The 26142-nt window shown below is 39.6% G+C and overlaps 1 protein-coding gene across 1 annotated transcript in view; it reads right to left on the bottom strand.

The window, feature by feature from the left end:
• Positions 1–22580, bottom strand: part of BMPR1B (bone morphogenetic protein receptor type 1B) — a 28540-nt gene extending 5960 nt beyond the window's left edge. Inside the window, exons 1-7 of the mRNA XM_065736902.1 lie at positions 22438–22580; positions 13347–13449; positions 12283–12385; positions 6445–6541; positions 5557–5695; positions 913–1105; positions 176–473 (exon numbers count right to left, since the gene is read on the bottom strand). Of these exons, the coding sequence (XP_065592974.1) occupies positions 176–473; positions 913–1105; positions 5557–5695; positions 6445–6541; positions 12283–12385; positions 13347–13449; positions 22438–22580 (1076 nt within the window). The remainder of the gene's footprint in view (positions 1–175; positions 474–912; positions 1106–5556; positions 5696–6444; positions 6542–12282; positions 12386–13346; positions 13450–22437) is intronic.
• Between the last annotated feature and the right edge of the window lie 3562 nt (positions 22581–26142).

The following is a 26142-nucleotide window of genomic DNA, read 5'->3' as shown; positions in this document are numbered from 1 at the left end:
ATATGTTTTATGCAGCATCCACACAGGCAGCTGCATCTCACGTACAGGTGAGGAATGCCTGAACATGATGCACACACAATGCAGGTGCTTGCTTCCACACGCAAACTCATGCATACAACACAACCAGCACGCGGCTCTTACCCAACTTTCCCTCACCCTGCTTAGCTCTACTCACCTAATAAATTTAACAGCCAAGCCCAAATCTGCTATACAGCAGGTTCCGTTCTTTTTCACCAGGATGTTCTTACTTTTTAGATCACGGTGGGCAATAGCCGGCTTGCCTTGGGTACTGAAGATCTCTGTATGTAGGTGGCACAAGCCACTAACGGAGGAGTAAGCCAGTTTCAGCATGCCTTTTGTGTCCAGGGTGGTGGATTTTAGGTAATCATAAAGGGAGCCATTCTCATGATAGTCAGTAATGAGGTACAGTTGGGTCCAAGAGCCTGTGCCTTTAATGTCTGCTGCAATGAATCCTGAAAAAAGCAATAGCAGGTTAATTCTTTTCAAAAGGCATTTTTGACCACTCAGGGGGCTGAACTGTCAGGCAATATCATATTTTTTATTTTAACAACACATTCAATTTATTTTATGTTACTTACATGCAGCAATGCCTCACCTTTAGCCTTCTACACATTTTCAAAAAATGTTTCAAAACATAGAAAGCCTAGATACTCAAACACACGTGGCAGAGCCAGATGTGTGATTTTTTGAGCAACAGCCATATTCCCATTATTTTTTTACCTGCATAGTAATCCTTCAAGCTTTTTTCTACTCAAAAGCACAGGGTAACTAACCGCAGAACACAGCAGGTAAGAAAGCACATATGAAAGGGCATCAGACAATGACAAATACAAAGTGATTAAACTTAAGAAAGCCATCACTATCAAATAATGAACTTTTAATTTCACTCACCAAGAATATTTTCATGCCTCATCAGGACAGTTTGGTAGATTTCTGTTTCTCTGAACCAGCTGGCCTCCTCCGTGGTAAAAAACACTTTGACAGCTACCTTTTCACCACGCCACTTTCCCATCCAGACTTCCCCATAGCGACCTTTTCCAATCTGTTTTACCATCTGAATCTGTTTTGCTATGGTCCTTTGAACCTAAAAAATGCCAAGACTCACAGTGAGAATTCGCTCTGCAGAAATTTTCTGCATTCATCTCAGTTCTTCGTCTTTTCTGTGCACAGAAGAATACGTAGCAGTTGCAAAACAGATTTCAATAAAACCTTGCCATATGGATGCTCCCCATCTTGCCCCAAGGGAAAGTGCTAGTGAGGCCATTCCTGTCCCTGGGAAGAAGATAGGATTGATATAAAAATCAAAGCATTGGTCCAGCTCTAGCAGAAGGTCAGTGCGTTTATTTAGCAGTACTGCACTGGTACACATCACACGACGACAGACTATGAGTTGTATATGGGCTGATTCTACATTTAACAAACATTCATGATGACAAAAAGTCTTGGACAAATATAGGGTTGGAGCATGTCTGAATAGCATGTATTTCAGCAGACTCATATAAGGAAAGCTAAAGCTTTAAAGATTCTGCAACACAACCCACTGGTGCCCATGGCTGATTCAGCCTTATCTTAGTGTAACAGGATATAAAGATGTCACCACAGCTAACAATTTTTGCTTTTATAGGATTTTACAAGATTTTGCAATTTCATTTCATTCTAGGATTTTTCATCTGGCCCAGGCTATTGGTAAAATCTGGATAAGCATCATGTTGAGGCCTCTAGGTTTTGCCACCACTCACACACAACTCCTGAGAAATTTATTGCAGCAAGTCTTCACAGTTTGAATCTCTGTGAAATCATAATCCCAAGTATTTCTGCAACCCTAGCTGACAAAAAACGATCAAATTCTGATTTTAAAATCATTTGCTTCCTTCGCTATCCCTGGAATGACCACAGAAACTGTCAGTTTGAAAATGCAGGGGCAGAAATGCCACAATCCTTCTGAAATATGAATGCATGTCTGAAGATGAATTCAAAAGCTATTAAGTAAGGTCTACTGTCATTAGTTTTGTAAATAAATTACTGGTTGTCATATTAGAAAATTCAAAGAAGAAAAATATAGAATGATATTTTTGCAAAGCTGTATCAAAAGTTCCAGCTTTCTTCTGTTTCAATTTACACACAATCCCATTCTTTCAGCCTTGCAGTGTATATAATTAGAGTTCCAAGATGGTGGCTGCAATGTAGTTATTTTTTATTAACATCAGTGAAAGCCAACAACAGAGATCAGACTGGATTTTTTAAATTGATTTATTTTCCTTTATACTCTTATGTAGTGATTGAACAATAGTTACATTACATTGGAATTTTGCTTTAACATTTGGTAATGTCATTTTAGCATTGTTGCTTTCTATTCTGCCCATTTTAAAAATGCATCCTGAACAATAATGCTGTTATGCCAAATAACTCAATTTGTGCAAATATATGTAATGGCATCATAAAGTACATGAAATTATAATACTAAATGATGAAAAGTTCCTTATTATATTACATTAAGAAAATGAAAAACACATTTCTGCTATGGGTTTTCAGGCGGCAGAATACTATGTGAAGGCCTTAACTTGGTTTGCTTTTGCGAATGATTTTTCAGATGATTTACTGTGGACAGTTTATATTCTTTCAAGGAATTCAGCCCTTTCTTGAATCTGATTATGATTTTTAGAACAAACTAGTTAATCAAAATTGCTGGATGAACTAATTCTATAAGTATGCTGAATGATGAATCCATGTGAATTGTTTTCAGTGATTTTATTTATTTATTTCTAGGTCTTGTTTCGCTGCTCGAGTTTCATGGCCAACAGGTAACATTACATGTCCCTGTGTCCCTGCATTTCCTTTCCTTGACTGCAATCAATCCAACTGACAACTCTTTCTACTTTCTGCATTCTGCTTTTCTGATTTTCAGCTAAATGTCTCCATCTAATGCAGACTAGCATTCAGACCTTTTGTAATTTCCACATTTTGAACAGAGGGGTTCATTTCTAAGGCTGGGGTGCAGTCTAATTAAAAGCAAAATTCATTGGAAGACAAATTAGAAAAAAAACATACGCGGAAAGGCAGAGAGTGAACCCTGAATTCTGAAAGCTCTGCATACATAGCACTGAAAAATTTCTCTCTCATTTATGTGCTGAGCATTTTACCTCCTTCCCTCGTTTTGAACATGGATTCACTGGGGCATTAGCTTTGCATAAATATCTTGTGTTGGGCAGCAGGGTTCTGCTTGCTCGCGCAGACTTGATTGTACCTTAGCTTATTGGCTCAAAGCTTTTTACTTATAATTTGCTGTATTTTTCTTTTGCTTGAAATGTGATTGGCAGAATTTGACCTGCAGCAAACTTTTCTGTCAAACCGACCAGGAAAAAGAATGCTTGCTGAATGTCAAAATCTAGATGAAAATCTTGGTTAATGCTTGTTTCTGGTGTAATACCTGTACTCAATGGAATAAAATTTCTGCACAGGAGGAAGACAGTACTGTTTATCATAAACTTACATTTTGAAATAAATGTGTGGGTTATGTTCCTGAAATAATAGCTTTGGATGTTTACTTCCTTGAATAAAAAATAAAGCAGTTGAAAACAAATTATTCCACAATACAGACTAGAGCATTATTGCTAAGCACTTCCTATACACGTTTTAGGCCTGGGCCCACAGGTATTAAGCCGTGTACTTCCAGTAAGCATGTAGTGATTGTAGCTGTCTGGGAAGTGCAGCAAACATTTATTATTATAGGCAAGTTTCATTGTAGCTCTCATTTTTCTTCCACGGAAAACGATTATTTAAAGGAAAAGTCAAGAAAAAAATGCATATATTTTCATGGGCAAAGAGGGAGCTAGAGGCAGCAGTAAGAACACCTTCAACCAGCTGAGGCTCACTGAGATGGAGGAAGGCATAAAGCACAAGCTGTCACAACCAGTTCTTTTTCCCAGCTTTCTCATCCCAAGGGCATCCTTTGGATGAAATACTGTGCCATGAACAGTTATGAGATAGACCAGGCCACCTGCTACCCATGTGGGCTGCTAGGAACACATCCTCTCAGAGGAAAATGACCAAGTTCCTTGTGTTTGCTCTGATTACAGTATTTCTTACAGAGCCATAGAATCAGATAAGTTGGAAAGAACCTTCAAAATCATCAAGCCAAAATACTGTCACTACAACAGGTACCAAGTGCAGAGCAAGACCTTGATGTGGAAGGCATACAAAAAGTGAAACTAACATTAAGAGTCCCTCATAGCCAAATAAATTGCAAGCTTTCATTAGGAATGGTCCCTGATCTTAAGTATGAACCACTCCTTTCCATGACCACAAAAGGGATGTTGCTGTGGGGTATGACAGAGCTTTCCTAAAGCCCAAATATAAATGATAGAGTTTTTCTCAACAGATGAAAATGACCATGGCTTTTCTATGCTCAGAACCAGTCACAGTGACCATTTGTCAGCTTGCCTTTTTTTTTTCTCAACAGCTATGTTGTCACAAAATGGGATTTAAAAAAAAAAAAAGTTACCACTCATCTTACGTGAGACTCTAAGCTCTTACTCCCGTCAGAGCAAACTGAGCCAGCTTTCAGCCAGCCACTCAACCTGTTGCCTCTTTTCAAGGAAATAAAGTTTCCCATTTATTTTTCCCTTTTAGGTGTAAAAAAAAAACAAGATGTGAGGACAAGAAAAAGCCCAGATAGACAGTACTTGGAAATTGGACAACATCACCAGTAACAGGATCACTACAAACAAATCGGTCTGGTAGAGACTAGGGACATACAATCTCTGAAAAATGAAAATGAAATCTAATTTGTGCCGTTCTTCCAGTGCTAAAAAGCAACAATGGCCCTTGAGAACACAAACTGCTGAACAGAATTGTTTTGCTACAGAAGTAAAGCCATTGCCTTTCTGGCATGTGAGCTGAGGGGGTTCAGTCAACCTACAGTCAGTTCAGAAATAATGGTAAAGCTCACTCCATCCCCATGCCTTTAACCTTCGAGATTACCTCAGTACAAGGTAAAATAATTCATTCTTGACTTCTGAATGCAAAGTGAAGTCTGCACATAAAAAGGCTCCGCATTCGATGAATTGCAATTTCTTTCACAGAAAGCCTACATGTCAGCGTTGGAAAAGCTATTGTGTGTTGTACATAAGAAGTGAAAAAATAAGACTGCAGGCTAAACGCTGTCATTTGCACTGGGTAAATCCTGATAAATTTCTGTGGTCTCTATTGGTCTCTGTTTCCCCTATGGTATTCTAAGTTAAGAGATGAATTAAAAAGAAGACAGATTTGGCTGAGTCTATATGAGGAGAAAAATAATAATAAAAAAAAGTCTCCTGATTCTATTGCAGTTGTTTGTCAGCTTAAATCCTTGTCAATTCTGGAAGAAAATTAAAAATTAAATAAACAAATGAAAGACAAACCCTAAAGACACAGTGCCTCCTTTCAAACATTAAAAAAAAAAAAAAAAAAAAAAACACATTTCTTCTGCATCATTTTGTTTTCACCCTTTACTCTTTTTTCCTGTACAGTGACATTCAGATAATGCTGTTTCCTTACCAGGAGAGGGAGCCCGGAGCCACTGCCTGAGCTCTGGGACTGCTCGATCAGATCCTTCAGGGACTCTCCAGGGGGAATGTAGGTCTCGTCCTGCTCCAGCCCGATGCTGTAGCGGGGCCTGGCCTCTTGCCGCTTATACCTGCCATTTGTACACCAAAGTTAGCTTCAAATGTAATGAGCATGGATACAAAGTGTAAAGAACATTATCCTCCACATTATCCTCATTTATAGACACACAGCTTCCCCAGCTTCTCTGACCAATATGTTCAGTTTTATTGCTAACAAACCATTCTCAGTATCTAATCTCTAATTGAAAACTTCAGAGACTGTGCAACCTGCTATGAAAACATGCTTTTCTTTTAGAACATTAAAACACAGACCAGTAAACACCCAATTTTATTTTACCAACTGCAACGAGTCTTAGAAGTATAAGGAGGAACAGTCGTGGGACCTGGGAGTATTTAAAAAACAAAAATTATTTAAAAAATACATAGAATATGATCATATTCTAGATGCAGTTACATTCCTGTATGCTCCTCTTTTTTAAGGTCAGTTCCTCACCACATTAACACATTGAGAAGCCTCAGCTTTTTTTGCTCTGTATAAACTTCATCCTGTGGCATTCTCAGTTTCACTAAAGAGCAATCTGTGCTTCAAACCAAAAAGTTTCTTGTGATGCTGGGTGAAAGATTATACATGGAATGCATCACTGAGATACATCTCTGATTAACATGAACAAAGTACACATTTTTTCCACATTATAAAATTACATCATTTTACTCTTTTTTTCCCATAAGGTCCATCTTAAATCTTTCAAAATGTTGAGACCACAGAAAAGACAAAAGTTAGAAAGAATGTTAATGAACTGATAAAATGTTTCTTATTTACCTGAAGTAGCAGAATATGATGATAAGCACCAGAAGTATACTACAGACAGTCACCGAGATCAGCAGGGCCTTATGGTGAATGTTTCCTTCAACAAAATCTGGAGACAAAACAGCAGCAGGAGGAAAGAAGTGAGAAAATTTGGAAAGGCAGATGGCACAAAGTCAGTATGAAAAAATGCACAGCAAGCACAAGATTGTTGAAGCTGTGGATGCCCCATCCCTGGAGGTGTTCAAAGCCAGGCTAGATGGGGCTTTGGGTTGTCCCTGCCCATGGCAGAGGGCTTGGAGATAGATGGTCCTTAAGGCCTCTTTCTATCCAAATCATTCAGCGATTCTGACTGTGTGATTCTACTCCAGTTCTGCACGCAATGCCTCTGGATTTCACTGGTGTTTTGTGCACATCCTCATCCTTCACCCAGCAGGGCAAAAACAGTGGCCACAAGAGCCCATGTGATGATGCAGTACTTGCTCTGTCAATGCATGGATTTGCAAGTCCCTGTTTGGCTCTAAATGAAATTAATTAGGAAAATCAAACCAGGACTCATTGCTTTGTGTCTTAATCTACATGATCAGCAAGGACACACGAAGATAATTCTATATCTTAAATTGAACAGTTAGTATAACAAATTAATAACTGTGTCTATCCCAGTAGGGAACAGAGTAGACCATCCAACCCCTGAGAAGTCAGTCCACTAAAGGCTTTGGCAAAGTATTTCCAGCACTGCACAATAATCCATCTCTCTGATCCTGTTTAAGGTTAAAGTGGGCATTTTCTTCTTCATTCATTGCACAGCAGCCCTGTGTGCCATACTGAGGGAGAAAAGCCATCCTTGCAACAGCTATTCTGTAAAACACTTTGAAGATGAACCATGCCAAATAACTTGAAGAAACACCACTGCATGAAAGCTACTAAGATGTTTCAGTTAGTCTTTGCATGGAAGACTAATCTTTTGCTTTAAAGTGCATCATTAATCCCTACGTTTGTATTCTTGACTCAGGCAAGTAAAACTGACCTTCATCTATACTTCCCTGCTATAAACCATAGATATCTGGCCCTGCTTTTCCTTTAAACCCCCCAGTCTCAAAATTACACATCAGCATGTACACACACAGACCATTCTCCTGAAGTTGCTGTGTGGAGTACAAATGAGGATAACAGTTCCTGAAGTTTTCCCAGCCGTGCCGTCTTGCATCTTTCACACTAATGCCGAGAACATCATAAAATGCAAGAACTCTATCCTCATCGACTCATCCTGGAATAGTGCTACTACATTTCAAATTTACAAGGGTAATGAGACAAGGAGATTCCTAAGGGACTCTTGGCTTACTGTCAGGCTCTTTTAGTTTAAAGATCCAATTTCTCCCTCTGTTTTTGTGCCCGAACTATTCTTTCCCTTCCCTTTTTCACTACAAACAGAGATTGCCTCCCAATGCACCTTTTGATCATGCTGGCTATGTTTTAACCTGCCATTACCTGCACCCGGAACATTAACAAGGTAAACATTCAAGCCACAGCCAGTGCTTTTGAAAGGGGACACTGACAAGATGCCTATCAGGAAAACACCAGAGCCCATCGTTCCCATTGCAGTGGCAGATTTCTACCTGGCCCAGAGCTGAAACTGAGAGCCCACTGGGGAACCCAGCCCTCTCCTGTAATGAGGAAGGCTGCTGAGGAGGGCTGAAGGCTCTATTTCATGTTCAGTAAGCAGTCTGGGTCTGCCAGACATTTCCCTTTAAAATATGTGGTTTGTAATAATTTTAGACATTGCAGTGTATCAGCTGAGGAGAGGATAAAGAGGGATTTGCACAGACATGTATAGCACCAGTGTTGCACTACAGGAACTCAAGATGTGCCGATTTCATTTATACTAACCATGTGCATTTGATTATGTACATCTGGGAGGATGATAAAACAGATCTTAATTGTATTGTGATCATTTTAAATGATTCACACACTGTGCCCAACATTTCTAACGGGCTTCTTCCATTCAGACAACTAAACAAACGTAACTGCTTTTTCCCCAAGGCCAGATGGCATCTTTGAAGCATTGCTTAGCTCAAACACAAACTTGAGGCTTCCACAGAATTTTTCAGTTAGTGCGAGGAAAGCATGCAAGACATGAAGGGATGTGTCAGTTCCAGTAGGTAAGAGCTCCCTTTGCAAGTCACAGTGGGCATGCAACCAGCTCTCATGGAAAAGGAGAATAACTTCCATATGTCTTCATACTTATTTGGCCACAGAGAAAGAGAGGCTATAGTGATGCTAAGTAGGCTGTTGTCTTTCAAACATTTCCTATTGGCAGAATTTTGCTTGCTGGCTTGAGGACTTCATAAACCAGCTGGCACATGGACAAGAAAATATAAAAAACCTGTCTCCTTCCACTGGTAACGTCTGTTTGTCCTGCTGAACTGAGGCAAGCTGGTGCTGCTGGAGACCCACTCCTCTCTCCTACAGATCAGGATGCTCCCCACAGTGCAGCAGGATAAAACGACTCTCCCTGCACCATTTTAGGCAGCCAGGACCACCTCCAAAGAGAGGGACAGGACAGCTCAACCATGAGTTCACTTTGACTCTGCAGTAAGTACCAGTGAGTGCGAGATGGTAAAGCTCTGCTGTGCTTCTTACTATTATATTCCTTGGCAACTGCAACGTGCCAAGCAGCGAGGTCAAGAATAAGCAGCAGATTCCAAAGAAGCAGCAGTGGGCTATGACTGGGAGCACGAAACAAACAAATGGTAGGTTTGGGAGGCTTCCTCACATATCTTGACTCACACATAACAGGAAAGCATAGCATGCAGAATGTTTACAAGCAGACTTAGGTTGTAAGAAAACATGGATGTGTGCAGGTGTCAGTTATGATCAGCACAGAAAAGAAGTGGCGACAAAAGCAGGATCTCCAGTAACATCAGCCTGCCTCTCAGTTGCTCCTCTGTGCTTTCTCCCTTCTCCCCCTACCATTCACCACACTTTGCCATCCACGGGGCCATACTAATGAGTGCCACACAGCAGGTTGAAGGGAGAAATCAGGGTGTCAAAGGCTCTCCTCCCTCCCCATTTCCTCCAGTTCACAATGTTAAGATTATCCGAGTAAAAACTGCAGTGAAATCCGAGGCGTAGAGACTGTGTGCACACATCAAACCCCATAGTTCCTCCAATCATTCCCTTGCCCATTCATCACTAGCTCCACAGGCAGGGAGCCAGACACGGTGGCACCACCACTTCTGCTTATATAGGCTTTAAATCAGTAAAGATATATTTCTCCTTTCGGCTGGTCTCAGTCTGCACTTTCACAGGGATTTCCAGGAATATCTTTTATTGTTTAAGGCAGAGGTGTTGTTTCACGCCCAGTTACGATTTTCATTTCCTCAATAAGACAGACACACAGCTGGTACAGGGATTTTGTGGTATCATTTGGCTATTTTAACTTGACAGTTTTGTACCAAGATGAGCTCAAAACTTAAGCTCGGTTCCTACTTTCTTCCATCTTGCTCAATTAAACTCTGCTTTGACCAGTACTAACTCTTTGAGCTCCCACCCTCACATGCATGGTTGTCCTTTCTTCTCACAAGGAGAGGGTAAAACTGCCTTTCAGCACATGCCAGGTCTGGAAAAACACTTTCAGGACACAAGCCGCTTGCCTCTCTGTAGATGTTACCTTAGTGTGTGGGTTAATTTGCAGTTCAACAACCTCTGACCTGCAGCTGGACGATCTCCCTAGGTTCTGTTTCCCATGAGATATGACCTTGGATTTAAGTTCAGAAGCCAAATTTGTTTGTTTTTTAAATGCCAAGTAGCATACACATTTTTTTTGTGGAATCCTGGAGGTCAGGAAGCTTGCTAGAAGCTTGTTTTTAGGTTAATCTTCCCTTTGTCATACTTCCAGCTTATGAGAAATGTAATGTACAAGCCCCACAGCTCTGATTCAATATAGCCAAATCTAGAAATTTCCAATAGACATAATGATCACAGTGCACAGTACTGAACAGTGGCAATAGTGGGCGCTCAGTATTTGTACACAGCTACACTGAGGATCCTCCAAGTCCAAGCTTTGCTTTGAGCTTTTAAACTAGCATGCAGCCATGGCAAATTAAAACAGGTCTGGCTCCAGGAACAACATATGTGCTTAAGGCTTTAATAAAGATGCTGGTTTCAGCCCTGCTCAGCCACACAGAAAGAAGCAGCTCCTAGAATACACTGTCAGGACACCGGCAGTGCAGAAACTTATCGAAAACAGAAATGCTCAGAGTACATTGAACGATACATTACCTTTTGTTTGTCAGTATAAGATAGACATTTTGCAATATAAAATGGCTCCAGTCCTACACTCCAACCCTATAAGATTATTTGTTGAAAGAATAATATATCTACTGTTTAATGGGTCTGCCACTGCAGTGCCCAAGCGATGCTTTCTTTACCCCATCTATACACACAACAAAGTCAACATCGATCCAAACAATTTCTGCTACCATAAAAAAAAAATTGTTTTACTGTTTTCTGCCTGAGCAGCAGATAGGATAGTACAGCCAAAAATCTAAAAACTTAATTAGGTAGATGCCCAGTGTTTGGCATTGATTCAGTATTTTTAAGTAGCTTTAACACAGAATTAACTCAGCAGCAAGAAGAAATTGTCTTCCAAACTGTAATGACATTTATTGATATACTAAGTAAGTGTGAACAAATATTGACTTCCCTTCAGAGCTTCTCTCTCTGTTCAAATAACTTTTTAAAATGAAAAAAAAAAAAACAAAAACACAACAAAATAGTACATAACTCTCATGTTGGAAGTTGGAATTTTATGAGGCTTCACTGACTTAATGGCTTAATAATAAATAGTGAAATATTTACATACCACCCTCCACAGGCCCGGTTCTGCAGCCCATCTGTGCAGAGTTTCACAGGCGTGAAGGGAACGGCTTACACAAGAGAAGGCTTTCTCTGAGCATGCATTTATGTGTAAGTAGCTGCTGTTTCCCAGTTTGGATTTCTAACTCAGTATGCCATGATTACAAATTCTCCTGCAACCTTGAATGGACTCTCAGACTAAATTCCAAGCTGACCACCACAAATCTTGGCTGTTGTTGCCAATGCCAAGAGTTTATCAAGGAGGAATGTTACACTTAACCCAGGAACACATTTTTTAAAACGGAATCTGCAATATCCAGCCAAAATACTTTCATCAATTTTCAGGAAGTAATGTTTTAACAAAACAAACATAAACCCGACCAGGTTTACCTCAGAATCTACCTAAAGTTAAAAAAAACTTCCATTTGTTCTTAATAACAACACACACACAAAATAAACGTAACTGTATGAGTTTCCACTTTTCGTTCTACTTTTGGTTACATTTCTCAAGAAGAAAATCCACTTCAGTGGATTACTGGGTCCTATAAGTAAGAAACACATTATGGATTTCATTCAGTTTGAAATGCTAGATTGATATCTAGAGATCTGGTCCCAGATGCATGTACTGTTATAAACAGAGAGAGGATTCAGTTTCATTATCAGGCTAAAACAATACACATCAAGAGCCATCCTCTGCCACACGCAACTTCAGTCTTTGGGACAACCACTAACAGTCAACAAGTCTATGACAACACTGAGCAAATAACACATCTGGTACTCACTGCACATGAGCAACATGACTAACAGAAGGCATCTGCAACCATGGGTCAAGACACTCCTCTCTACGTCGAGAAATCCAGACAATTTTTTAAGTGGGGCTCATCTCTCTAGCCACATACACTTGGGTGAGGGTGCTTTGGTTATGGCTTTGTTCCTGAGGCATGTAGAGTGATAACATAAAAAGGTCAGTTTGGGACTGAATGTACTTCCCCTTACCTCGATTTTTCAGCGGTGGCAGTGTCGGGTGGAGATGTTTGTTACAGTAATCTTGGCCTGTGCAACATTCAATAGATCTTCTTTGGTGTGGAATAGGAGTGTCCTGGAACACACAATTTCAGAGAAAGCAAGTTATTAACTGTGTTGCAGGCACACACACTCATTCTGGCACTGAAGATGTGCTTGGTAGCAGGTTTGCAGCATATTATGGATTTCCCAGTGTGGAATAAAGATTTGTGCCACTGAATATATATAAAAAAAAAACACACAAGTCATCTAAATGATTAAGAGATTAATTCACCTCTCACATATTTCTATCGATGCCTTAGTGCTGCAGAAGAAATCTATTGTCATTAAGAGTTCAAGACAGAGCTCTGAAAGTCCTCTGTGTGCACCAGTTGGAGTTGTATTATAAAACAACTTAGCATTTTTTATAAAAATAATTTAGCCAAAGTAACACAGGAATTGCTGAATTGCTGTGTGGACTCATTTACCTGCTGCTGCTTCTCTCATAGAAAGCTGAGAAAAAAACTTCAATTGACTTTGAAGCAGCCCTGCCTAGAGTGTCCCTGTACTCACATAAAATAACTTAAGGACAACTGTAGAAGTCAGATATTTCAGAGTCATCCTCTACTGCCCATACTCCTGCAATTCCTGCCTCAAGGCTTTTTCTCAGAGAGATGATCGTCAGACTTTCAGCATTGGAAATGCAAAAGCAAAGTGGAACTGCATGTAAGAAAGAGGTTGAGGTCCATAAAACAGCATCCTGACTAAAATTTACTCTGGGACTTAAAGAATTGAATTGTATTTCTCTAAATTCAAGCCTTCCCTGAGCAGGGTTGTTGCTAGATGCAACATCAATAAAAACAAAACCTAAAGTTATTGAAAGGAACAGCTATAATATCACCATCATAAACATTCTGGGATATAAATGCAATCCCCTCAGCAACTTTCTGCCAAATGAACAGAAATTGAACACATGGCCATAATAATGCCTGTTGACCACACTTCAATTGAAAGCCATCAAAATCCAAGCAATGCTCAGGCAGCCAACACCTTCTTACCCGACACTGGAAGTCCGAGCCCTCTAATCCAAGACATCCCTTGGTAACCAAATGTCCACCAGAATCATCTTCTTCTATTATGGTGAAGCAGTAGCCATCAGTGCTGAGGATTGAAAAGAATGAATCAGTGTGAAGTTCTGAAGTGAAAAACATGCTGCTAAATACAGTCTTCAGGAGACCTACATAAATGCGAACAGCAATGCTATGGCAGGTCTGCCCTGTGCATAGGAACAAGGCAGGGCTACATGCACCACAGTGGGGATCTGGAGAGAGAAAAGTTTTTGAGATAGTCACTGTGAAATATTATTAAGAGTGATTTGTGATTCCTGTTTTAAAGTATTACAAACTGCAACACTGGTGTGTGAGTCCTTGAGTTATCATCAACACCCTTCATAACTGTTTACTTGGGTTACAATCCTGAAGTTATCCAAAACGCTCCCATTTACACAACCGTGTCCCGTGGAAGATAAGTATACTAACAGATGGCTAGATGGTGCGGGTGATAAATGTCCTTCCTTGATGAAGGTCAAATGCCTGCATGCTGTGGGAAGGGGGAGGAGGGTACAAAGAGGGGGGCTTCATTTCACTGAGACTCCTATGCATTCGCTCCTAATTACTGATGGGGACGTGTAACATAAGTGAGGAACACAAATTGACTGATATACAGGAAAAGGACACAAAAATAAAGAAAGAATTATTTAATCTAAGACATTTACGTCAAGTGAAATATTCCTTTATTTTCACAGGAAAATAACATTGGTTATTATGCTCAGCGAGTATTTTTCAGAGGAGAACAAACTCAGTTAAAAAAAAGGAAATAAAAAGAAAAAAGGATTAGAAAATTTAAGCACTGCAAAATTTCAGATGATTTGCTCTCACTGGAAGGAAAGGAAGTCTAACAGAGCACTTAGAGAAAAAAAAATAACATGTAGGATTTGAAGGGTGCTGCTACATACAGAATACATAAACACAATTTGTAAGCATTAGCTACAGGACAGACAGATGCTGGCTGGAAAGAATCATGTCAAACATTTGCAGTGGCATATTTTTATATTAGTGGTGCAGGGTCTAGCCACTGTAAGCTTATTACTTCAAATAATAATCTATCACTGGTTATTGACTTCTGGATTTGAAAAGTAACCAATTGTATGTTACAAATTGCTTTCTCAGGGAAAGGAGAGCCAGGACTTCTACTCCTCCCTGACACTGTGCATATGAGAGCAGGGCAAAGGAGACAGCTGCCCTTCTGGGCAACAATCACCTTGATTTCATTGCCGAAGCTTAAGATAGGAACGATAGGATTGCCAAGAAGAGAGACTGTAAGGAATCCATTAGAGTAGAATATTATATTAGATTAGATTTTATTTGTTTGCATGGTGCCTTGATTCAAAGTAATGAGTAAGCGTAACCCAGGGGACAGAGCAACAAAACAATAAATTGCAATCCAGTGAAACACAAAAAAAGAGCTCCTCAGCTAGCAATCTACAGCAGAAACCAAAACTCTCTGTTCACCAAAGGAAAGCCAAAGGAAAAGCCAAATTGTTCGCAGTAGGGAAAAAAGAAGCAGGAAAGTCAGCAGTTTTATTTCATTTCTTCTGACTTGCCATGGGACTCTGAGCCTTTGCTCATTTTGGAAAATTGAATTTGAGATCCACAAGCACTTCAGTCCCTCTGAAAATTTTACTTCAGATTTAAAAAGACAAACAAACAATATTACACTGGATAGAGCAAAATGTAAAAGTTATAAAGCTCCAACAAAGGGTAAATCATGTTCTTTACAGGCAGAAATAGAGTAACAAGGGAAAAGCATGAGAAAACTAAAAATAGCAATGCTGGGCAGAATAAATATTGGTTCCAGTTGATTCTAACTCTAAGAAAAAATAAGAAGTGTTCATACAATATAAGGATTCTTTGTTTTATTGCAGATTTGGGAAAGAGGTAGAGGTGACTCTTCTGAAAAGAACGAAGTCTTTTGTATACACCCTCCTTCCCTGAACTCTTCTCCTGGTTCACAGGCTGTCAGATCAACTGTGCATTGCAAGGAAAGGGCACAGCATACCCCTGCTGTTTTATTGACTTACCTGCCTCAAACTTTCCTTATTCTAACAAGTTGCCAACAATTCAGCTGTGTATCATCTCTAATTTGATGTTTAGTTTGGTGACTGCACAAACAGAAACGAATGCATATTGCTGACATATACAAAACAAGATTAAAAACACATTCCCCACTTCCAACCAATTGTTTTAGATGTGCAGTTAGAATTCTGTGTAATTTGACTCTGAGAATCTGAGACTGTTGTGTAAAGTAGGAATTCATCCTGATGAGTACAACCCTGTACACACCCACTAAACTCCTTCACTAAAGCATCAGCTCATTACGGTATGATGCAGGAGAGCAATTGAATGCAAGTTGGATGTGATCTCTAATAAGCACAGATTTGGTATGTCACATATTTGCCAGGAGTGAATTTTCACAGCCAAGACAAACGCCAGGGAAACAGAGGGAGTTTGTAGTAGAACCACTGGCAAGCACTGATGTAGAAGGTGCTGCTACAATTACAGATTACCTGAGCAAAAGAGGTGATCTTAACCGAGAGCTTTACTAAATGTCAGAAGAGAGGAACAGAGGCCAACAGCTCTGCAGCTGTTCACACAGATGTCCTTACTGGCCAACAGCCATTTCTCACATAAGATGCAATACCTTAGCTACCAAAACTTGACTGCTGAAGATTTCCTGTCCTGCTTTCTATATGTGCAATACAGCCAGGTATGGCAATATATAACTTGGAAAAGCAGCATCATTCCTTCACGTGATTTGGTGCCTACGACAAGCAGATGTGTTAAATAACTTGGTGAAAAGAGTCCTTACATTTAATTTTGTTTGCAATTGAGTCCATATGGGTGTTATTATTTTTGTCCCTTCCTCCCCATTATACTCTTGGTTTTGATGTCAGAAAGAACTACACCATCTTTCCATTTTCATCCGAAGGAACATGGCAAATTTCTTTTTTTTTTTTTTTTTTAAGAAAATATTAAAAACTTTTAGAATATATAATCTCCAGAAACTGGGAAGTCCGTATACATCTATAAAGACTGGCTGAAATGATCTAATCCAAAATTTGGCTGCCTCTCAATCTGCATCTAATTCACATATTTTGTCATATCATTCGCTTAAGGATGATGATGAAGGCCAAATTCAGCAAAACGGTGTCTCTGGATACCATCCATAAAACAAAGAGCCCCTGTAAGCGTGCTCAATATAGGATAATTTTCCAGAAGAAATAATACAGTTACTGGCTGTGCATCAGGGAGGCAACATGAAACCAAGTGGGAAGGAGAGCATTACACAGCTGTTGAGCCAAATGCACCTTCACATTCACTCAGCTACTCCAAAGGCAAGCAGAGACATACAGATGTGAAAAAGCATAGAGGTTGGCCCACAGCAGGACAAAGTTTCTGTCCCCACCAGTCTCTGAGATGGTAATGCTGGTCCTATCATGCTCTGCTGTGTGGCATACCCTTTGGTATCACACTGAAGTCAATGTGACAATATACAATGTAAGGTCATCAGGGTATCCAGTGACAACTCTACTATGCTACACGCAGAGCATGGAGAGGAGGATACCCAACATATCTTAGCAGAATATCTACTCATGTACCCCATTTCCATCAGTATTATCTCTATGTGATCTGCCCAGACACGATTCAGTCTATGAAATGTGTTTTGCATTGCTCTAATCACAAACCAGATCACACTTTTCCCTATGGGTCATGATAGAGAAATTGAAACACAAAGCTAAATTTTCAAGGCTTCATGCTAAGTATATGAGATTTGACAGGTCTACAGACCTAGCACTGTAACTCTAGGTAAGACAGTAGCACCAAGCACGGGTACCTCACTGCACATCCACCAAATCTCTCCAGTACTTTCCACTCATGCACAAAATCCATTTCAATAAATGTGAGAACTACGAAGAAGGAAACTGTCAAAATAAAACTATACACTTTTTTCTTTATTTTTTTCCTTTAGTTTCTTTCTTCTGTATCAAAAAATTTAAACACAGAGCAAATAATTTCTTTTCCTTGGCATTAAGACTACAGTACAGTTGAATTTGTATGATGTACCTTCTTTTTTAATGGCAGGGCAGCTTCAACATGGATATTTATTATTTGGGAATGTTTTCTTTGTTTAAGTAAATTCAGTATGCAAGGGAAATCTTAGGTACTCCAGCACAATAACACCAAAGTATTCCCATATGCTAAAAAAAGTTATTTGAAAGTAATGCAACAGGTCTCTGTACAGGGAGATTGGATCTGTGTTACTGTTTAGCATAAGGTATATATTAAAAACCAATACAGGCAGCTTCTGAGCAAAACTAAGAACAAGCAGTTTCTGTAGCACAGTTCGAAAGGGTGGGATGGGGATTTGGAGTTTCAGTTTGAGCACTTGGGGAAAAGTCACCTGCTGAGCCACGTATGTGACACATGGCTGAGAGGGAAAAGAAAAAAAATAGTGGAGCTTACAAAGGTTTGTTGACTTTTAATTTTACCCATCAAAATAGATGCATTTGCCTCCCATGCAGCCCTGTATAAAGGCTTACATTAAAAAAAAAAGAGTTAACAAGCAATGTTTCATCATAGCTCCGTCACTAGAAAGCATTTAATTTTACGCTAAAAATTAAAGTTGACTAAAAGAGAGTGTGCTTGAACTCTGTGCTTTGGCCTACCATTAAAGTCTCTGCACACCAAATTACTAAGAAAATTCAATCCCATTATCCAGAGAACATGAAAATGAAAATAAAATCAGTCATGTGAATTATCACCTCTGGTAACGCTGAGAAAGCAACTTAATTATTTTATTATATTAGATAACCAAAGCTACCTGAAGACACAGTTGGGCAGAAATTGTAAGAAATTAAATTCTCAAACTGATCCCTAAAACTGTCAGCATTTATTTATGAACGTAAAGAGAATACAACTAGGTGCCTCATCAGCCTCTACCTTTACTGCAATCCCATTACACTTATAGCCAATTAAATATAACAATACTTTTAAAAATATGCAACTAATTTTGACTAGACGCAACTGCCCACATGCTCATTTTGCACATACAAAACTTGAAATGAAACAGTAAAATGAGGCCCTGGCTGTTTCAAAGCAGCTCTGAGCTTCTTTATTGAGAGCCTTTTATGAACTGCACAGATGTTCAAAAGAATAAAGTTCCAACACACCACTTTGCTTGTAAAGGTTAGCCCACTCTTTACAAGCAAAGGACCATGAACCTTTTACAAAGACCTTAATCATCAGGGCCCTAAGTGCACTAATGAGCTTTAATTAACCTGAGTGGCACCTTTATACCACCCAACCACACGTTCTGCACAGGAGCTCTACTTAAGCCAAGGCTTGAGCACTACATCCCTTCCAAGCTATGGTATGAGAGAGCACCTACCTCTAGTTCCCTTTCCTGTTGCTCCAGTCTGGAACTAACTGACCCCTTGCCACAGCCATCAATAAACCCAAATTTGCCACATGTGTTTATAGACTCTGAGGGTGAAAGGGTGTTGGTTGGTAAGACGACAGCTAGTACCAGTATCACGCTCTGCTCCTGGCTTGGTCCACCATGAACAGCAGTGTCCTTTCACCACTCCCTGCCACTGACACTTTCCTGATGAGATGTCTCTCTAATGGGTCTTCCGAAACTTCATGTACTCATGGATTGACCCAATTTAAAGAATGCACTTCAAGCTAGAGCTACTGATCTGTTGTTGATAAAACAAAAATAATGTTCATTTGAAGCTGTGGTATCATTGATAGTTTCCTAAATAATTATTGCACTTAAGCCAAAGAATTACAGAGAAAATGTAATTCATTACAGAAACAAAGAGGGCCAGCCAAAGATTTGACACAGACGTGGCTTAAGAATATTGATTTCAAATATCAAAAAATACAGTTATGGAGGGGACTTTCAGTGGCCACCAGATGTCCTCATTTTTATATAAACATTCAGGCTACTAGTCCTCTGCTCAGTATCTGTGTCCTGATAGAGAAATACTTGTAGTAGCAGACCAAAAACTTCAGCAGGGATGGCAGACTGCTATTTATAAGAAATTTCTATTAGTGATTGTGATGGGACTGCCTCTTTAGTTCCAAGGCTTCTAATTTAGCCACAGCTGGAACTACTTCGGGAGCCCTCCTTGCTTCTGGGCACACAGAAAGCTCCCCTGCTCTGGTGGAAGCCTCAGAGGGAACAGTGCATGATGCTCTGATTCAGTGTAGCTCAGAGTCCAGCAAACTGCAGTACAGCTCAAATCTTAACAGATTGACAGAGCTGCCAACAGGGTTCAATTCTTATCAAATGTAGGAAGCTTTTAGTGACTATATCTGAGGGAAGAAGATAATTAATGCAATACCTTTTAATTTGGAACAGTTCATTTATTCTTCAGACAAACACAGCATAGTCAAATTTGAACTTTAATACGGTGTAATTTCCTTTAGAGTGAGGTGAAATGAGAATTCCTGAGTGCTTTCAAGCTGTGCCAGTAGTCATTCAGGCTAGCACAAGCATGAAAGTTACAGGCTGACTAGTAGAATGCTCTCAAAGCATGGGGAAACTCATAATCCCTGCTCACCTGGGTTTGGTCAAATCTTTTGAAAGCCAGATACTGGAACATTAGACTAGAACTCCCTTCACACCATAAGGTCCCTTTTCACTTTGTCATTCCAGCTAAGTATAGGGAATTTAAGAAGCAAAAGGCTGACAAAGTTAAGCAGGTGCAGGGAAGATGAAACATGTTGTATGCTTTGTTGTCCTTTGACCTCCCTGCAGCTCCCATACCAAGGTAAGGGGAGTCACGGCCACTATTCTGAAAAGGATTATTGCTGGTAAAACATGAAGGTAGGGTATTTAATTTCAAATAATTTTAAATTTTAATTTTAAATTTCTCTAAATTCTTCAGCAATTATACTGTTGTTCACTGGGCAAGTTGGATAGTACTCAGGTGACAGCACAGGATGGGAAAGAGGAATAGCTCCGGATAAAACATGCAACAGTGTGCCCAATCAGCAGGAGTATAAACCGTTCAGTGAGTCAGTTCCTTAACATGGATTCTCTTGTGCTTCATAATTAATTGATTTAAGTCTTCTGCATCTTTTCAAAGTATCATGTGTGAAAGCACTGGCTCTTTCTAGGCAGGAACAGGAAAGCTGATTCATGCTGCAGGGGATCTGCAAACTGATTTCAGAGGGGGTTTTTATAGCTTTTTTTTAATGGACTGCCATTTGAGAGCAGTTAGGTCCAACTTCTAGCTTTATACAGGTTTGAAGAAAGAGGGCTGAAAGGGGGAAGTAGTATTTATGACTGTCATCAAAAACTGTGATATACCTCAGTGTGAAACTGCAGCCTGAGCTGAATCAAGTCAAGCTACAGAATAACACTCATAAAATCCCAAGAAACAGCAATCTGTCTTCAATAACCTTGTTTTTTTCCTCATCTATCTTCTTAGCATTCTACCTGGAAGAGCTAGCCAGTACTGACACAATGTTAGATGGTCTCACCTCAGATATAACTGCATATGCAACTGACTCATTCAGTTGGGCTCCTGTCTTTGTCCCACTTTGATGCTTCCTTCAGATGCACAACTCCACAAAATTTGGCAAGTAGTATCTCCAGTATTTTACTTGTTTTTAAGTAAGCAGAATGAAAAGTTGAAATTCATGTGAAGCAAATGGAGAGTTCACCCCTACACAGATGCAAAAGCCAAACTGCATTCACCTCAAGCCAAGATGGGTGTTAGATCAGCACCTAATTCAGCAGCAATAGTTAAATGTGTTTGCTGCAAGAGCACCCTGTGGAAAGAACCAGAGTGGGGGAAGAGCAGCGTGCTTCCAGTGCAGGTACCACTGTTCCACTCTGCTGCTTCAGGCAGTTTCAGTGCTGAGCCTCCAAAGACACAGTAGCAGAGTTAGGACCTCTGGGGGGGAACAGAATCCAACCCAAATAAGAAGTTTACAGTACTCTATAGCCAACCAGTACCCACACAAAACCAAACGTAAGATTACAGCCAGCGTTAAAAAGTATTTAACATTTCACCTAAAAAATTAAAAAATAAAAGAGATGACTTAACCATAAACAAGATATCTTATCAACCTACAAAACACTTCTGTAAAAACATACAAACAGTAAGGTTCTTATGATAAATGTCACTTTATGAAGAGTGATTATAAACTTATAGACGCATCAATGTATCTCCACGTACAATGTATCCCCATTAAGTCTCCTCTCATCAATCACATGCACCTTTTAAAAACAAACACCTAAATTCAGAATAGATCATATGCGAAGAATTAATATAAGTATTTATCTAAAACTTGAAAGATGAAAATTGTCACAATTTTATGATTTTTTGTTATCAGTATTTCACATCATAACCTCATGTAAGGCACTAAGGAGTTAGAGTTAATGCTCCAGATCTGTGGACTGCTGAATATCTGGGTACCTGGTTCCCAGAAGAGAAGAACTACATACCCCAGTGGACTTTGCATTCCATTTCCCAATGGAAACTCAGAGGTGCAGATAAAACTGCACACAAGACCCAAGACTTCCTTTTTTTGCTGTTCATCTCAGCAGTGGAGGTTCCCTAGTTGTCTTGCCTTCAGCTTTAGTATAAGACCTTCAGTTTCAGACACTGTCTCTCATTTTATTGGATTTATTAGCTTCAATTCCAATTATATTGTACTACACTGTATTAGTTTGCATTCCAATCTTATTTAGTAAATTAGTTTTTCTCCTCAGATCATTGCTGCTGTTTTGTTTTTAGGCCCATCTCCCTACCCTCTCCCTTCCCCTTTCCCAGGGCATGGGTCCCCCACCCCATTAATCACAGAACTGGGATGAACCAGCACATAAACCACTGACAATACTATAAAAAGAAAATACAAATGTGTAGCAGACATCTAGGTAAAAAGCAGCTAATTTCTAAACAACTCCTTTACTGATTACCACTGAAACAAGAAGAAACACCCAACTTGAGACTGCAGAACTGTCACAAACAGGTTTTCTCACATTTTAACACCAGATAGATGCTTCACGAACCTGCAGGTGCTGTTGACTGAGTCCTCAGGACAATGGTGGTGGCACTGACAAGACAGCTTCTTCTGAGGAGGGGGAGGTGCTGTGCCCTCACCATCTTCTTTTCTGCTCTCCATGCTCAACTTACTGGAGCTCAGCAAGGGCATCTTGTCCGGAAAACTAGCAAGAAATCAAGGAAGAGGAAAAAAAAATATTTAGGCAGGATTGCAAGACATGGAATGAAGGCTTTAAAGTACTCCTTTCCATCAAAATTTGAGTCCTTTGAACAGCTATTTGCTACAGAACAGTTTTCTTCAGAAGCCTCTGAAATAGTCACTGTGGTGTTTGAGACTTACTGAGCCTCAGTGGCCCTAGATTAAAGGTGCTGATGTCCAAGTCTGGCAGCTGCCAGTACTGCAAATAAGAATATGCTGGGCCTTACATCCTCTGTAGTGTAGCTTTTCTTCTATTGCATTATATAGGTCAGATCCTTAATTGCACCTTTGCACTTTGTTTCTCTTTACACTTGGCACACATCTTCTGAACTCCACTGAACTCTGTCACACAGAGTGGGATTTACAGCTCTGAAAGCAGAGCAGAACACACGTATAATTTTGAAGAGATTTAACAAAGTGATGCTCTCTCAAGTTCAATAGAACTATCTGTCACTGAATTGTATAAAGAGTACTTATAAAAATTTTCCTTGATTTTTTCCATATAAAAAACATTGTAAAGAAAGTAAAATGCAAGAACGCGCCCTAAAATGAACAGAAATATATGGAAGTGATTACTTCTAAAAAATCAGAGTACTGAATCTCCTTGAGGCTGTTGCAGTACAGCTGGAGATGTTGATGCGCTAGGAGCTGCTAAAGCAACTTGTTCTTCCCTCTGCCCCAATTCTTCTCATAAATATCAGCTTTCATTGCTTGTGAATGTTTTAATTTTCAAAGACAAAAATGAGATCAGCATGAAAAGCTTCAACAGGCAGTTTCTCACTTCCCTGGTGCTTCTCTGTAAAGAATCTTAACTAAAGGGTCATTTATGAACAGCTGTCTCCAACAGAGTAGTAGATGATCAGGCTTGAAATTCTTGATCTACTGTTAAATCTTCAGAAACAATTGGCATTATTATTATTGTTTTAGTTGGCTCCTGTACTGCTTCTTTGTCGCTAATTGAAATCCTTCCCAGATTTCCAACACCAGGACTGATATATTGTGGAGCTGAAAGAAAAATCCATCCTCCTCTACTCCCTAGGGAAAGAAGGGGTGGGCATCAGGCAGAGGGGATAGGAACAAGTGGCCTCTTTGGGGCTGGGATGGCAAACAAGGACGGAGAACAGGCTGCAGTTTGCTGAGGCAGTGTAAGGATGGAGAGCAAAAGCAGGCTAAGGGCATGGTAGGAATTGCCCGCATTCACACTGGCACTGGCAACCACTGGCTGAGATGCTCTTCATCTTCATGTGGGCAGCCTCTAGCAAGTTGGGCAAAAAAACTGAACATCATTTACTCTGAAAAAACTGAGGGTTTATGTGTGAGAATAGTGTTATTTAAACTTTTTTTTTTCTGAAGACTACAGACCTTTCAATCTTTGCATATAATGATGACGTGAAATATAATCATTCACCATATCAGATTATAACATAATAGAAGAGTTGTACAGCTTGATCATCAAATTTGTTCAGTACCTACAAATCCCACTGAAACCAACTGAAGGTTTTGAACAGCTCACCCTTTCTGAAAGCCAAACCAGAAAACTCATTACATACACAAACTGGGGCTTGGAATCCTTGTGCCAGCACCAAGATATTAACTGCCTTCATAACATAACTGGTCGTTGAAGTCCAATACTTCTAATAACTTTGTCAAAATCAGAATGTAATGGTTTAATTCACTTCTCTGATCATTTGCTCATAAGCAATCACTTAAGATACAGAAAGTGTTTAAGAAAAAAGATGCAAAAAAGCACTTTGTTTCTCATAAGATAACTATGATATTTTGATATGTAGCTTGTGTACAACAAATTAATATCTACAGAGATTTGCTGCCTGGGTCACAGGCTTAGAGACTGTTAGAAGTTCTTTCAGTCAGCAGACTGTCTGTATTCTTCCAGTGAACGAGGAATATTAAATTATTAATAGTGCTGTCAAGAATTTTCAAACTTCAAGCTCACAAAACAACGAAGTGACCTTCTAACTCACGAGGCAACTGAGTGAAATTCTATGCTCTGTATAACACTTCTATGGCTTCTTCTACAAGCAACTACAATTCCATCAGAGCTCTTTCCTTAACAAAGGAAGAATGCAAAACTTAAACCGCTTAACTGCTACCGCTTAAAAAAAAGTTTTTGGATGTATGTTGTTCAGGAGACTGAATCCTCTTCAATCTGTAATCTTGTTCCTCCCAACCCTTAATTTCCTAACTCCTAGCTTAAAAACAAAAAACAAAATAAAGCAAACAAACATGAAAAAGTAGATCTCTTGCATCTAAAATTCAGATGTCTCACTCTACACTTAAGAAATCTGGTTAAAGCTGAGTTTGTATTGGGTCTTTTGAATTCTATGTCTGCTTGACTCCAGAGCAGAAAGATCCTCAGAATTAACAACTTTAAAATCTAAAGTGTGTAGGGTGAACTCCATGATGACAAGAGGTTTCCACAGTTTCACAACAAGTCCTTCCTTATTTCAGGTGTCAAATGCAAAGTTTGGATGGTTAATAGTCTGTTGTTCCTTCCTTTGCTGCTGTGCTGTAAAAAGCTCATGCTGATCACGCAGACCTGGCTCTGTCTAGCAATTAGAAATCCTTTGGGCTTCGAAAGCTTTCCCAGGGAGCTATATTCCAGTGCCATGAATGCAAGTGATAGGTCACCTGTAGACCTGTACACCCTCATCAAATTCAGTTGATCTCAGCTTGCCCTCTGAATTTCACCAGGATGTACAAATTACCCTCCACCACAAGAACAGGCAGTAGTCTACCAGGGTTCTTAGTCTATAGGGAACGCTGTTTGTGAGAGATTTTCATCTGTATTACTACAACCACTCAACTGTGTTGTGATTCATTCTTATGAATGAAAAAGTAGGTTGTGTACCTGGGTATGCCTGCTTTTTTTTCTGTAAAGCCTGGGTGACTACAGGAATGACTGAAGTATCTAGTTTAAACCCTCATGTCAATAAATAAAATAGAAGAACATTTCTAAGAAGGCTTGATTCCCATCACTCCTAGACTTCGTGGTAATCTAAGAATACTAACACTTTACTTTTAAATACTGAATTCTCCCTTCCTATGTGTCAAACTCTGTTTTTTTATTTGTTTTGCTATCTTCTTTCTAAAGATAGAAAGTGATGGCATACTCCAATAACACCACCCCAGTGAAGTAAGAGTGAGATATACTTTACTTTTTAAATGCTGTCTGTAATACCTTACACACAAAATGAAAACCACCTCCTTTACCTTCTTTGTATTTATCCATGTAAGAGCATAAGTTTCATCTGGGGAGTGCATCTCCTCACATGCAGTCAATCTTAGAGCACTCTGCTTTGGCTGCCAGTACTCAAGCCCTTGCCAACTGTAGCCATAGTTATGTGATTTGGACAGGAATTCCTCCACTAGAATCTGGATAAAGCCCAATAACTCATTTCACACCAGCCCACAGCCATCAGATGGTAATGAATTTTGGGCACTACTCCGATTCAACAAACCCAGTAATGCAGGAGGTGAAAAGCTCTGTACTGTT

The sequence above is a fragment of the Cyrtonyx montezumae genome, unplaced genomic scaffold (genome assembly GCF_038088225.1).
Source record: "Cyrtonyx montezumae isolate F1298 unplaced genomic scaffold, pur_monq_1.0 scaffold_2, whole genome shotgun sequence".
NCBI lineage: Eukaryota > Metazoa > Chordata > Aves > Galliformes > Odontophoridae > Cyrtonyx > Cyrtonyx montezumae.
Note: the sequence above shows the minus strand (reverse complement) of the source record. Positions and strands in the feature narration are given on the sequence as shown.